At 33.5% G+C, this 16,058-nt stretch overlaps 1 protein-coding gene across 12 annotated transcripts in view; it reads right to left on the reverse strand.

Annotated features, from left to right (window-relative positions):
* Positions 1 to 1,139: 1,139 nt before the first annotated feature.
* The window catches only part of CEP170 (centrosomal protein 170), a 117,118-nt gene continuing 102,199 nt past the window's right edge, over positions 1,140 to 16,058 (reverse strand). For 11 of the 12 annotated variants that reach the window (XM_075995519.1, XM_075995518.1, XM_075995517.1 and 8 more), the window contains 4 exons: positions 12,249 to 12,337; positions 6,454 to 6,547; positions 5,354 to 5,405; positions 1,785 to 3,447 (listed from right to left, as the gene is read on the reverse strand). In XM_075995519.1, coding sequence (XP_075851634.1) covers positions 3,158 to 3,447; positions 5,354 to 5,405; positions 6,454 to 6,547; positions 12,249 to 12,337 — 525 coding nt within the window. In that variant the 3' untranslated portion in view covers positions 1,785 to 3,157. Of the gene's footprint in view, positions 3,448 to 5,353; positions 5,406 to 6,453; positions 6,548 to 12,248; positions 12,338 to 16,058 lie in introns of all 12 variants that reach the window. The other variant, XM_075995520.1, reaches the window with a different exon arrangement.

Consider the following 16,058-nt stretch of genomic DNA (forward strand, 5'->3'; position numbering starts at 1 on the left):
TATGCATTAGGCACTTAGTACACCTTTGCTGAATAGATTTGATTTGGGCTATAACTGGGTACAAAGGGTTATGAGAACACAATGAGAGGAATATTTTATATGCCAAAGAATCACAGCAATGTTTTTGAAGGAGAACCAATTCATATAGTCATAGGCCACTTGGCCTGGGATTTGGATAATAAGGATGATGCCCTAATTTTGCAAATCAGAAGATGGAAGAACATAGTAATATAGCTAATAGGGTGTGGGTCTGGATCTCAACTTTCCAAGTATAGTTTTCTTTCCAAAAGTCAGAACCCTGTCAACCAGATATATAGGAAGAAAATCCAAGGGCAGATAAAGAAAGCAGAATGGCACAGATGTTTGAGAGTACGGGGTCTATCCAGGAAATGAAGATTAGTGACTAGAAGGGAAGAAATGTGTATATGTTGTGGGGAAAGGGAAGAGAAAATACAAATTTGTGGCACAGCCCCTTGCTGTGGTGCAGTCAAGTGAGGGAAATCTATGAAGAAGTCAGTGGGACCTTGAAGAATGGAAAGGCTGTGGACAAGCAGGAAGGGGAGGAAGACGCAGCACAGAGAGAGATGAAAAGCTCATGATGGCCCAGAAACTCGTAAATGGTGGTAGAGATTGTATTGGGGTACACAGATACATGAGCAAAGGGCCAGATTATGGAAGTTCTCAAAAGGTCAAGTTGTGAAACTTTTGGAATGCTGATTAGTAATAGGGAGACATTTAAGATTCTTGAGCTTGAATGATATGATGAAAACAATGAGTACAAATCGATAGTCCTGAAATTTAAGATATCGAACGTATTTTAAATTTCTATTTTGTTCTTAAAATATATCACTGTCATAAAGCTTTCTCATGATCCAAGGCCTGCTAAAAATAAAGACCTTGTATGTACATATTACATTAAGAGTATTAAACTAAGTGAATTATATTTATCATAATTTGCTAATATTTTTTCTTTAGATACTCAAAATAATATGAGGTATCACAATGATCACATATTAATTAGAATTAGAGGACTCTGTTTTTGTTAAGCCTTGGAAAATGGTTTATAAATAGTTATTTGGTAAGTCGATGAAATATTGGCATGCCAGATGGTAGAAGAAATAAAATATACAATCATTGCATAAAGTTCCAGAAACACTTTATTTAAAAATGGAATTGTAAATGCATAATAAAATAACATAAGTAATAAATGTAACAAAAATAAATAAGGAGAATAATGTATTCATACAAAATAAAAATAACACAGTAAAGGCCAAATGTTTATAATTGAACAAAAACTGTGTAAACACTTAATAATGTAAGTAGATTCTAATATTTTCCTAAACTCCTTACCTTCTACTTCCACGTGGATATAATCAGTACCCAAATATTAAATAAAAGAGGGAACAATGGTGATTATTTTCTTCAACTTTTTCTTCAAATGGACTGACCCTGTTTTAGTGTTTCATTTATTCCTTCAGAGCATTTATGTCTTTCCATTTATGTTCTTTTAAACCTTTTTTTCAGTCTCCTTTATTAGATAGAGTGGGGAATTTAGTTTTACAAGGAGAACAGTTCATTTACCTTTTTTTTTAATTTAAAGAAAAATATGAGATTCATTATACAACAGACTTTTGTTTTCATATCTCTACAAAATTTTTTTTGCATCTTTATTAGCTGGTTCAATAGTACAGGATTTTAAAAATCCTGAAAAGTTTTAAAGTGTAGAGTTACTTTGTTTCTTAAAATAAATGTAGCAGAGGATATTGCTGAAATATTAAAGACCATTTTATAAGTGTTGGAAAAGTTGTAGTTTAACCATTATAGACTGAAGGGGACAAGTGAAAAACCCAGGTCTATTAATATTATTTAATTGAATTAAGATATACCCAAATTATAGTGTTCTGGAAACACAAAGATAATTACTTTCTTTTAAAACTCATCCAAATGTGAACTTACTGGAAAGAGAAAAAACAAGTTTAAAGAAGATATTTTTCACAGGCTTCCTGTTTAGGAGCACAGGCCCAAGGCCTTTGTTGTCATGTTGCAGGGTCCTTATCAATGTCTAAGACTGAAACGGGATTTACTATTGGGTTCTACAGGGAAACACACAGAAGCAATTCATTGCTTGGGAGTGAAACTATCAACTAATCTTATGACTACTGGTTCTCCAAGTGTCCTAACGAAGAAAATTTTAACCTCATGATCCTTTCAAGGGAAAATTTTTTTTCAACTGTCACATATAAACTTGGTAACACAGGATCAATATACATGTTCTTAGTTTTAAAAATATACTCCACCTAAACTATCTGTCTAGCTTAATCTTTCTAGTTATCATTTAACCTAAAACGAATGACAAAATCTTATTTCCATTAAAAAAACTTGGGAAAAAAGTGCCAAATTGATCTTTTTGAAAGTGGAGTAAAACAAATACAGTATTATCAATCTCCTATGTACAAAAAAGACAGTTAGTCCTTATTGATATATAGATATGTCCACCTACCACTCCCAGCAAATCTTAGTGCAAACATAATAGTTAATTTCCATAAACCCCAAGACAATTTACGTAGCAACAAAGTTATATAAATCACAACTATGTTGGAAAATTTCAGGACACAGAATGACTACTGTGAAAGTTCTGCCTTACTGTGGAGAGTACTATGTCATTGTGTCCAGCAGTAATGAGTACTAATATAAATCCTATTATTAAGAAGCAAATAGAATGGTTTAACAAATCTGTACAGATGAAGAGGAAGTCCGTTTCAGGGAGCAGCTTGGCACAGGAGACATGGGGGTTCAGAAATATTGGGTATTTAGTTTGCTTGTAGGTCACAGCATGGCTTAAAAAAAAAAACAAAGATCTATGAAGGGAAAGGTTGCAATGATAAAATTCAACTTGAAAATCATAAGACCATGAAAGGCAAAACTGCCACAATCTGCTTTTTCCTATGTGTGTATCAAGTGGTTATCTAAATGGTGTGAAAGGACTGATATGACACTACATTATAGGTAAAAAAAAATAAATAAATAAAATTAAGACAACAGGGATAACAAGATTGTAGTTGACCAAGCTGTCTTGTTTTGTATAAGTCAACACTGTGCTGCTTCCAATATTCCTAGTCATTCCACAGGTAATTATTTTTTAACAATCAAGAGAAAGTCATTCGTGTACTGTAACATCTTCCTCTTCCCCATCAGGGTTGAATCTATTAAAATGTATACTGAAATCAGCCTCAGTTTCAGCATTCTCAAATTCAGCTGAGGCTGAGATAGCAGCAGGGTGAAGAACCCTAGCTTCTGGTTGGCAAAGTGTCGGTGTCTGACCCGGGCTGCTGTGGTTATTCACAGGACTGGACTTCTGTTTTGGTGGAGATGGCAAGATAGCACTGGGAAATCCCATGTTGTTCAGAGCCTCCAGAGTTCCATCTGGGTCAATCATAGCATTGATCGCTGAAAGGGGGGGAAGGATTTGGAGGGGGGAGAAAGGATATAATTTTAGATATAGTTACATTCAGATATGAATATTAACATTGTTTATGATCTGGATAATATTTCAACTATCTGTGTATATGTGATCTTAAATGTGGCTAATCCTTCTAACACTGTATTTAAAACTCCACTCTTAGTGCAATAATTCTTGGTTGATCTACCATTGTAGGTTACATAGACCTAAATGCTTTCCCTGGGTTTCTTGATAGGTAATTTATAGGCATTTCAGAGACTATAAAGTTTAGTATTTAAAGATGAGAAATTCAAGAAAGATTGTTTTGAAATTTGCTTTCATTATTGTGTTAGGATAGTGAAAATGTTGGTGGTGATGATTTTTTTTTTAGAGACAGAGTCTTGCTCTGTTGCCTAGGCTCTGGAGTATAGTGGCGTCATTGCAGTTGACTGCAAACTCAAAACTACTGGGCTCAAGAGACCCTCCCACCTCAGCCTCTTGAGTAGCTGGGGGTATGGGTACATACCACCACATCCGGCTAATTTTTAAGTTTTTATTGTAGAGACAGGGTCTTGTTATACTGCCCAGACTGGTCTCAAACTCCTGGCCTCATGCAATCCTCCTGCCCTGGCCTCCCAAAGTGCCAGGATTACAGGCATGATCATTACACTTGGCCTGGTTGTGATTCTTAATCAACACTCCTACTCCTATTTATCACTCAGAGAACTGGGAGTTAGTTGCTAAGACAGGGTTCAGAGGAATCTCAGGGCTGGGGAGAAGAGAAGAACATCAGCGTACTTTGAATGCTACCACAGCACGTTGTCATTCACCCTAGCGAGAGTGCTATGAGAGTGCTAGGATACAACACAGTATGTGAGCTATATTGGTCCCCTCGTAACCTACATACTAATATCCAGGAGCAGCCCTCAAAAGCCAAACAGACTCTGCTACCTCCACAAGAGGGGCCAGTTACAGACCAGTTTTTCAGTCTAAAAGATCTTTGGGTAGATAAAGGAAGTTCTTAGGCAGTGATTTTCAATTTGGAATTGGGCAGAGTAGGGAACTGGAAGACTTATTTAACAGATTCGTTTAAAAGTATACCTCCATTCTAACAGCTACCAATCACTGTGTTAGCAAGCCACTTTCACTCATGGGGGTATATCATTAACTCTTAGGCGTGTTGGGGCTGAATAAAGATTAAGAATCACTTAGGTAGGATATACATATTATGCTTATCATTATTCAATAAATAAAGACTAAATAGAATTAGCAGTTGACTCTGAAACCTGTTTGTTGTATCACTGGGGACTTTTAGGTCAAGACCTACATAGGCATTAATGGATAATCTAGATCTGACACAAACCACCAAAACAATATCCTTGTCAAAGTTCAGGTGGCAAAACAGAGTCTCTTTCATTTTCTTTACTCCTTTCTCTTCTGGTCCCTATGGGCAATATGTACTCATTTCTGGTGGTCTATCCAAGCAACTATTATTTGTATTAGAATATAAGTTCATTTGAAGTTATATAAATTCATATAATTTAGGAATTGGCAAATCAAGTAAATAATTCTAATTATCGATGAACATCTTCAGTTGCTTAGACACTTTAATATAATGTGTTAATATATTTTACATATAATTTATATATAATCTATATAATACTGTAATTAATTTATAACATCTAGCTTATTATTAAATCTAAGCACTAAATATGCACAAGATTTAATTTTATTATATCTTAAATTTTTAAAACTTCCTTTTTATGAGTAATATGAATATGTAGAACTATATATACATGTCATCACATTTAACCAAATAATGTCCTAATAATAAGAATATTTTAAGAAATACTACTTAGAATGCACTTATTCTAAATTATTAGTTCTTTATACCTAATTCAGTAGTAAATTTACCTTGTAGCTGCTTTTCAACTCTTTTCAGTTCCTGTAAGATAGAAGAAATCTCCTGCAAGGAAGCAATAACAAAAATTAGCTACTTTAGCTAAAATGTTTTCACTTGACAAGCAATGAATTTCACTTTCATTTTTATTTGGAACATTTAATAATATTATTTATATGGTACTACATTAATAGCAACATGATATGAATAATTATGATATCCATTAAATAAGATTCAAATTAAAATCTTTAAATTAATAATGAAGTAGAGTAATTTTTTCAATTAGATAATAATGGAAGATGAAAAGTTTAAGGTAATTCACTACTGTATAAACAAAGCTTTTTTTTTTTTTGAGACAGAGTCTTCCTCTGTTGCCCAGGCTACAGTGCAATAGCGTCATTATAACTCATTGCAACCTCAAATTCCTGGGCTTGAGCCATCCTCCTGCCTCAGTCTTCTGAGTAGCTGGTAACACACGCCTGTGCCACCACACCCCGATAATTTTTCTATTTTTTTGTAGAGACAGGGTTTCACTATGCTGCTCAGGCTGGTCTTGAATCCTGGGCCTAAAGCGATCCTCCTGCCCTGGCCTCCCAAAGTGCTAGGATTATAGGCATAAGCAACTGCCCAGCCAAATATTTTTAAAAACTTGTGTCAATCAACCTTGCAACAACTTTGTAAAAGAGCCAATGGATTTTTCTTTTTTGAAAAACGTACAAAGCACAACTTCAATATTAGGATTACACTCTGAGCAATGAAAATCTATACAAATTCTTAATAAAAAAAAGGAGACAAGCATTGTATTAAGTAAATGGCAACAACTCATGTCAACTTAGTATTATTATTTAAGTTTGGCTCTTATTCAAAATTGCATATTTGTAATGTATAATCTTTAGACGAACACAAAGATTTCTCCTTCTTACCCTCTGTAACTTTAAAACAATTAACATTTTAAAACCTGGTGAGGGTCAGTTGAAGAATAAAATTTCCCTAATTTGTGTGTTTATATCTTCTTTTACATAGGTAAATCAACAAGATAGCTCAAAAATAAGTATTATCTTTCCCTTAAGATAAAATATTTTTATGCTTTAATCTTCAAGAAAAATTACCATACCATGCTTGAGGTTTTCACAATAGGGACTTCACTTTCAGCTCTTAACTTGCTTTCTATGTCATCCCAATTCCGATCTTTGTCTTTAAATAATATTCTATAAATAAAAAAATAAGCATTTGACTTTTCATCTTTTAAAAACCTATTACATTTTTGTTAATATCAAAAACAATGTATTGTTTCAAAGATACACAAGGGAATAAAAAAAAACCCCATCATACGAACTGAGAATTAAACAGCCAATAGTACAACTAATTCATGTATGCGAAAAATTTCTATTCAAAAAGTAACCGAATGGTCATTAATACATACATAAACTCTTTACTTTTATCTTATTCTTTATTGAAAACCAAACATAAAACAAATGTTAATAATGATACTACCCCCAAATAACTAGTATTTGTAATTAACAATATAGTCATACTCCCTTATTTGTGCTTTCTCTTTCTGTGGTTTCAGCTACCCACAGTCAACTATGGTCTGAAAACATTACAGTATTTTTGAGAAAGAGAAAGAGAGATGACATACACATAACTTTTATTACAGTGTACTGTTATCATTGCTCCATTTTTAGTTACTGTTGTTAATCTCTTCCTGTGCCTAATTTATAAATTAAACTTTATCATACGTGTGTATAGGAGAAACCATAGTATATATAGGTTTCTGTACCATCACGATTTCGGAGGTTTCTGTACTATCCATGGGGTGGGAGTAGTCTTGGAACAGACATATCTCCCCTGCAGATGAGGGCAAACTACTGTATAACTGCTACTTATAAAGAAAATGCTACTTTGTGCACATAGAATATATGCAGTAGAGAAGTAAGATGAAATTAAGATGTAAATAAGCTCAATTAGGTGTAAACAACTATCTGTTAAAATCTCCTTATACAGAAACAGGTATTTTATTCATCAAGCAAAGTGTGAACATTATTTTAGAAACTGAAAATTAAAATACTTACTGTGCTTTTCTTTAAAAATCTTAATTCACATTAGTATATCTGTATATTTATGTTCTTTTTAGGAATTCAGACACTATCCTTTTGATAAAGACAATTGTCAATAAAGATAATCATCCTGTATTAGAAACTAAATTCAAATATCTTAACTTTTAAAGTACCACAAAATTTTGATTTGTCTTCCAAATGTAGTATATCTCTTCCTAATAAGTTACAATCTATGAGACATGTTTCAGCAGTTTTAGAAATATGAAAACATTAGCCACTTTTTGATTTCTTTTTACATTTCTCCATTGAGAAATTAAATTTAAATTTAAATTTCTCCATTGAGTTTAGAAATCTAGTTTAACTGCCTCATATAAACATCAACGTTGTACAACATTAAGTAAGTAAATTATTACTACTGGAAGCTAGCTTATCAGTATTTATGTAGTAAATTAAATTACTATTCTTATTGGTATTTCTTTCAAGGTCACTATGCCAGGTTCATTTTATTTAAAAACATGAAATTCATTAACTTCAAATCAAGCCTGGAACATTTGCAATTACATGTAACTATGCTTAAGAAGGCAATAATAGGTCTAGATTCTGGTATAAGACTATTATTCTGACCTACTATTAAATTGTCTAAACTCAGAAGACTGTACATTCTTGCCATCCATCTTTCATAATGACTATGATATTACAGCATAAATACATTATTACATTCTTATAGAAGAGTTCTTAGAACATTAGGACTACTGAGAAATAAGAAAATAATGACTATTTCATGGACCAACATAGAACTGCAGTAGAGGCTGGGCACGGTGGCTCATGTCTGTGGGAGGCTGAGGCAGGAGGATTGCTTGAGCTCTAGGGTTCAAGATCAGCCTAAGCAAGAGCAAGGCATGAGGCCCTGTCTCTACAAAAAATAGAAAAATTAGCTGGGTGGGGTGGCACACACCTGTAGGCCCAGCTACTTGGGTGGCTAAAGCAGGAGGCTCTTTTGAGCCCAGGAGTTTGAGGTTGCAGTGAGCTATGATGACACCACTGTACTCTACCCAGGGCAACTAAGCAAGACTCTGTCTCAAAAAAAAAAAAAAAAAAAAAAGAATTGCAGCAGACTTGTTAGATTTGTACAATAGAGCAAGTCTGTGTTTAGCCATACAGTGCTAAGAATTCAGTCAATTTTGCCAGACGATGGTTACTAAAAATAGTGTTGATGTTTATAAAATTGTTACACCTATGTTTTATCCTCCTTATTATTGTCCATAAATCCTGCCATAGTGCTTATACATAATAAAACTCAATGCTCAAATTGAAAATTCAAATACATCAAGCATTCTATATTTAAATCTAATTTTATTGAAGCATTTTTATACATCTATTTGTTTAACTGTAAATTCCGCCAATTTCTGAGACAGTGAAATCAATCAATCCGTGTCCTCTTTGTTCTCAATTTTAATTAAATGTCAAATACAAAAGATATTTTTCTCTGGGGATAACTAGGGATGAGTTCAGTGCAGAGTATGAGAAAGATGCTCTGAAGTAAGGAACACTCAACAAGAAGAGAACAGTACAAGGTAGGTATTCCATGGAAATCTATTGATGAATAACTGCGTGGATAAGGATCCAGTCAGTGGGGAAGGAGGACCTAGGTTCCAGTAGGTAGGATGAAATAACATGGTATATTTGTTTGGTATGACACTGACAAGTAGGCATGAGATTGGAGCCTATAGACTTGTTAATTCACGTGTGATAACTAGTTAGTTTAGTTATGCTTAAATTTTTTTTTCCTACAACTTTGGGCTCTACTGCAGGGAATGATGGACTACATTTGTCTCTGGCCACATGCTGTATTAGCAGATCACGGGGTGGACAGGTTGCCATGGGGAATGAAATCTCTCTTACTTGTGAAAGAAGGTGGGTCAGCAAACTTGGGAGTGATTTGGTCATTAGGGGAAAACATGTGTTAATACCTCACCTAAGATAATATTAGGGTGCCAATTACTTAATCACTGAGTATGAGTAAAAACAATGGACTCATTTATAAGAGCAAAAAAAATTTATAAAATGTATTATTCATAAATAGCATGCAACTAATTTCTCTAAAACAAGTTATGACCCTTATTTTCTTAATTTAATATAGTTCCAATTTATACCTGAAATTAATATTGTTATTATATTTTTTATCTCCTCATGTAACTATTGATCTTAATATTAAGAAAAAGAAGAAGGTGGTAATTGGACTTTGGCTGAAATAGAAACTATGAATAGTAAAACATAGATAATATTTAAGCAAAATAATGAAATAAGACGAATCATGAGTAGGCAGTAGAAATAGCTAATTTAACACAAGCTAACTTGTTCAAATAAATCAGCTAAACTGTGAATTCCATGACAGCAGTGGTCTTTGGATTATCAATGTCTAATTATAAAGTGCCTAGAATGTACTTAATAATTATTTGTTAATGAATGAATATTAAATTATTATTCTGTGGAAATTGGGTTTATTTAAAATTCACAGAGATACGTGGAAATTGACATGGGTAAATTATATTTAAAAAAACAATGGACAGCAACATATTGGTAGTCATTAAAATAACTTTCAAAACTATTTGTATGTACAAGGTATTCCTTAAGAAAGGCCAAATGTTCAACTGCTTTTTAACTAGGGCAGTATGTTTCATATTCCAACCAAATTGGAGGGGCTGTCAATACATTTCACTGATATTCTTTAGAAAAGTAAAAGATACTATTAAGAGAAAAGACAAAGGTACACAACAGTACCTAAAATATGATCCCATATGTATAAACCTCCAAGAAATGCAGGGGGAAACACACACACACACTCACACAGAGCTATTATACATATTTTCTTCCGAAATATGTGTATGTTTTAACCCTGTTACTTTTGTTAAAAAGATATAAATTTAAAAATAAAGAGAAAAACAGGACAAAGTTTTTACCATAAGGAATTTGAGATCAATCTTCTAGAAAGCAATAAAGTGAAGACAGGGTCTGCTATATTCCTAAGGAACATAAAGACAGGCTCAAGATAAAAAAGAAAGCTCAATCCATTTCTTAACATGCCAAGTAAAATTTACCTATATAGGCTGTCATCTTTCTAAAATTCCTCCTAAATTTCTAAATTTGTCTGGAAGATGATACAAATTTCATTTATAGTAGCTTAAAACATTTTTTAAAAGGTTGCTTTTTAAAGAATACCTTAAATACATTTTTTTTTTTTTTCTGTAGAGACAGAGTCTTGCTGTGTTGCCCAGACTGATCTCAAACTCCTGGGGCTCACATGATCCTCCCACCTCAGCCTCTCAAAGTGCTGGGATTATAGGTGTGAGCCACCATGCCTGGCCTTAAAAACAATTTTTAAATACTTTTGAAATGGTTTTTGAAAAAAATTATCTTAACAGCTTCTTTTAAACTAGGTAAAATTAGCCTTACAATTCAATAAAAATTATTTTCAATGTGTTTTCACCATGCTTATTGGTACTCATCAAACACTTGAAGAAATGTATTTTAATATATAAACAATATAAAATTATACTTATGTGGAATATAATTCACAAGCCAGTCCAGAGATGGTTTCATTATATTTTAAATTTTAATTATAAGAATTAGAAATAAATTGATTTCCAGCATCAACGGATTTCTGAAGTATTATTACATAACATCTAAAAGTCTATGTTTTGAATTACTAGTGAGTTTAAAGTTGTGAAATAGTACTCGATAGATACTTACTTTGGGACAAATTTTTCCCAAGGTAAATACCTTCATTATAAAGATGTAAATTTAACTTTGAGAAAAAGGAACAAAAAGTAAAGCAAGGTGACATATGGTTAAGAAAATAAACCTCTTTATATATGTACATGAATGAGACATAATTTTATTTTCTTCTCCTCACAACCACCCTATAGGCAGACAGTGAAAGTATATTTATTCCTACATAAGATGATGGAATTGGGGCCGTGAGACAACAGGTAGCTTGTTCAAGGTTGCACAGCAAGTAGCAAAGCTGAAACATACCCTCAAGTCTCCTGGCTATTAGGCTGGTCCTCTTCTCTTTCCATTTTATTAGATTCTTCTCCTCTCCCACCCTTTCACCCTTCACAAGCTCATTAATAAAATCTTTACTTTTGCCAGCTCTTTTTTCAATGACTTTTCTAGGAGTAGTCAAGCTAAAAAGAAACAAAGCTATTTCTTCCAACTATTCATTTCAACAAATATGTATGGAGTACATACTTCATGGACAAGAACTGAAGTATATAATGTTCAATAAAACACAGGCATGATGCATGAGATTCAGGATAGTGAAAAGGTTAGATATTGAAAAAATTATTATAATTCAACATACATATGTAACAAAGGTATTTAAAAATGTGGAAGTAAAAATTACACAGTCCATATAACATCGTAATTTTCAAAGGACAGTTACATAAATTTTCTCAGTCTTATAAGAGTTACTGTCCTCTTCACAGATGAGGAAATGAAACTAGAGTAAAGTCTGAGGTCCTATAAAAGCAGTTCTCAAAGTCCCTTCATTTAAAATATTAAGTATTATTTTGTGGAAAAGCAAAATGGTTCTGGTTGTTAATAAAATTAATCTAAGTGATTATAGTAGTTAATTCTCCATCATGACGGGGCTGATTATCTAGGATATTTATTTCTTTTTGTCCCCTTTATGATTATGGCTGATATCTAAAAAGTACGAAATACAGTAGTGGCAGCAGTAAGATCCCATTTCACTGACTTCACTAGTTCCTAACAGCTGTGGTAGGAGGCTTAAAAAAGTGAAATAGGAATTTGTTAATGTCAGCAAGGATGTTAGAGTAACAAAAAGTACCTGATCTTTCCAGCTGTTTTATCTATAGATTGTCTTATCTTCTTAGAGAACTGAAAGACGGATGACAGCAGCAGATTATCACCCATGACCTGAAACATCCAAAGAAAAAAGTAGGTATTAAAATATCACCATGTTGAGTGGATTAATAATATGTAGTATATATATACCATGGAATACTATTCAGCTATAAGAAACAACGGTGATATAGCACCTCTTGTATTTTCCTGGATAGAGCTGGAACCCATTCTACTAAGTGAAGTATCTCAAGAATGGAAAAATAAGCACCCTATGTACTCACTAGCAAATTGGTATTAACTGATTGACACCTAAGTGGACGTATAGGAATAACATTTATCGGCGTTGGGCAGATGGGAGGGGGGAGGAGAGGATGGGTATATACACACACAATGAGTGCGATGGGGGATGGACACGCTTGAAGCTCTGACCCCAGGGGGAAAGGGGGGAAAACGGCAATATATGTAACCTAAACATTTGTAATTCCATAATATGCTGAAATAAAAAAAATATATATCACCATATTTTGGAGAATTACCAAGAACATTAGTCACAACTCACTATATTTAGAGGCATTTAGAATTTCTGCTAACTTTAATTTTAAAAAAAACCAATGAAAAATATAATTAATGTATAACTAAAATGAAAAAGTAAAAGAAACATTATTAACAAAGGAGTTCCTTTGTTAAATAACTTGTCAAGTTTCCATATTATCTTGGTCATATCACTTTCAAAAAATAATCCATTTATCCTATCTTCAGCTACTATCATAGCCCTAACTCTCATAGTTCCAATTCAAATTATAAAAGGGAAGATATAAATAACTTAGAGTACTAAATTTATCATTCACCAAGTAATATGAACACAGAAATCAAGAGGAATACAATCTTTGTTCTCTAGGAAAGAGTCTAGCAAGAGAGATAATTTTTTAAAGTTTATTCAAAATAATAAGTTTTTATGATGGGGACTGGTACCACTCCAGTTTAGATTTATGGGAAAAACCAGGGTCAGCAAAGTCCTTTAAAGAGCCACAGAGTAAAGATTTTAGTATTTGGAGTACATAGGGTCTCTCCCTTTGCAGAGTAAAAGCAGCCATAGATAATATGCAAATCAATGGGCATGGCGCTGTGTAATAAAACTCTATTTACAAAATATGTGGCAGGTTGGATTTGGACTGTTGGCTGTAGTTTGCCAACCCCTGGGCTAAACAATGAATGGCAAAGCTAATGCAGCATGCTAGAAAAAGGACTAAATTTAAGTCCAGATGTGGGTTTCAAAATCAGCTCTCACATTGTCAGAATTATATCCAGACTCCGTAAGAAAATCCAGAAAATAAGATAAGGCTTTGGAAGTCAAGAACCCGTGGAGGAAATAAAAGTAATATATAGGCATTAATATGTTCCTGATATCAATCATCAATCTAGATGTTTCCATCTCCTTTAAAAATATATACTTCCTCTACATAGTTATATTTGAAAAATTTGTCTTCCAAGACTTCAGGACAGAATGAGTATGGGTAAGATTAGAGAATGAGCTCTTTTCCTGATTCCAAGAACAAATCAATTATCAGGCCAGGACAGATGAACTGTGTTGTAAAACTATTTAGTATATTGCAAATGTACCTTTATATTTGGTTACATGCTTTTTTCCTTCAGGTATATCTTTTTCTACCCAGTACTACTGCAAACATACATATTCGTATATACTAATTTCAGATCCTAATCCCTGAACCCAGGAATTCACAAATATTAACCTATGATCAGTGTCTCTGTGTTCACTATTCTTCTCTATACTCTTCCTCTACTGACTTGCTAAGCTTGTACCACCTCTGTGTGTTGTTCTTCAACTCTTTCCGTGGTAGTATTTATAACCATTCTTGGTGAAGAAACTCCTTTATATCTTTGAAATTTTCCCTAGACTCCTTTCATGTACTTTTCATTAACATGAACCTTTTCAATAAATCTCTTTCCTTGATTTCTCACTGCCACATCATTTTTTAAAAAGAAAATTTAATAATTTTTAGCCATACTGGTCTGCATGTAAAGAGAATTAACCACAATTCTTGGTTCATGATGTACATCATTGGTCCAACTTAGACCATTTTTTTTTCTTTCTCTTTCATAATGTAATGATGACTCTACCACCCAAAACAAGAGCTAGGACCTACCAATAACCAATGTGGCAGAACAGATACTGTTTAAAATATTCACTCTGTCCCCTGGCGTTTGGTCTCAGTCATGTGACTTGCTTTGGCCAATGGAATGACAGCAGACATGATATAATCAAAGATTTAAAATGTGCTTGCATGGTGGGGCTTGCTCTTTTGTGTTTCTAATATTACCATAACAAAAACAAACCTAGTTAGCCCACTGATCCAAGCAATATGAAAGATACATGGAGCAAATTTGGGTCCAACTTGCAACTTTCAATTATCTAGCCGAGCCTCCCTGAGCAGTACCAGTTAATCCACAAGTGTGTTATAAATAAATAAATGCTTAGTGCTCTATGCCACTGAGATTTTTGTGGTTGTCTGTTATGCAGAAAAAGCCAACTAATATCTACCTCTACCGTAAGGTTTCTCCACCCTATCTCCCTGCCCCCTGCCTACAAATAAACAGTACCCTGAATTCCATTCATCATTCCCTTGCTTTCCTTTTTATATCATTTCAAGTATATATTTCAATTATTTAAAATTTATGACAAAGACATTATATATTATCTTCTGAGACTTACTTTTTTCATTTACTGTTATATTGCTAAAATAAATCCATATTGTTGTAGTTCACTTTGATTATAATTATTCCGTTTGTGAATATACCATTTTATACATTCACTTTTCTGCCAATATAAACACTTAGTTTCCAAGCTTTGTTACTGTTAGCAATACTGCTATAAATATTCTTTTGTGTGACTTTTGTTATCAATGGTAAAAGATTTCTCACATACACATACACTAGCAGGAAAGAACTAGTAAGTTCATGTGATATCTTTATATTCAACTTTAGGAGACAATGTCAAACTGTTTCCAGAGAGACTGCACAATTTAACCTCCACCAACAACACATAAGAAAGCCTTTGCATAGGCGGGGCACAGTGGCTCACATCTATAATCCTAATACTTTGGGAGACAGAGGCGGGAGGATCACTTGAGGCCAGGAGTTTAAGACCAGCCTGGGCAACATAGAGAGACCCTGTCACTACAAAAAAAAAAAAAAAAAAAGAAAGAAAGAAAGAAAGAAAGAAAGAAAAATGAAAGCCTAGGTATCTACGTCTTCTCTAATACTTAACTAACATTTTAAGACTTTTTAATTTGTCAAAAATCGAGTGATGATAAATTCATTTTCCTGGGGAGACTCCCAAAGGAGTATGTGTCTTTTAAAAAGGTAAGACCCACTGTTGTGGATGGCTCTGGAAAGTCACCTCAGTATCACTCCAATTCATATTCCCTCACAGTCCATATTCATTACTGCCAGCGCCTGGCTCCCTGGGCCATGGATGCCTCTCTGCTCTCTGAGCAGCTTAGAGAGATCAGAGGTATAAAAATTTATTGATTTTGGGGAGCTCTGGTCCCGAGGGATTCTTTTACTGACTTCAGTAAGTTCCTATGTATGAAATGATAAACTGCACCAGAACATAGTTTTGGAAAAGGAAATTTTGGTCCAGTGGAAAGTCCTGGATATGTTCATTATCCATAAACAATGGATTTTATTGGGTTTTTTTGTGTGTGTCATTCATTGGTTGTATGCATAATAACTAATCAGTTGTTGCTGTAAAAAAAAAAATCTAGTGATTATA

Source organism: Microcebus murinus, chromosome 19 (assembly GCF_040939455.1).
Source record: "Microcebus murinus isolate Inina chromosome 19, M.murinus_Inina_mat1.0, whole genome shotgun sequence".
NCBI lineage: Eukaryota > Metazoa > Chordata > Mammalia > Primates > Cheirogaleidae > Microcebus > Microcebus murinus.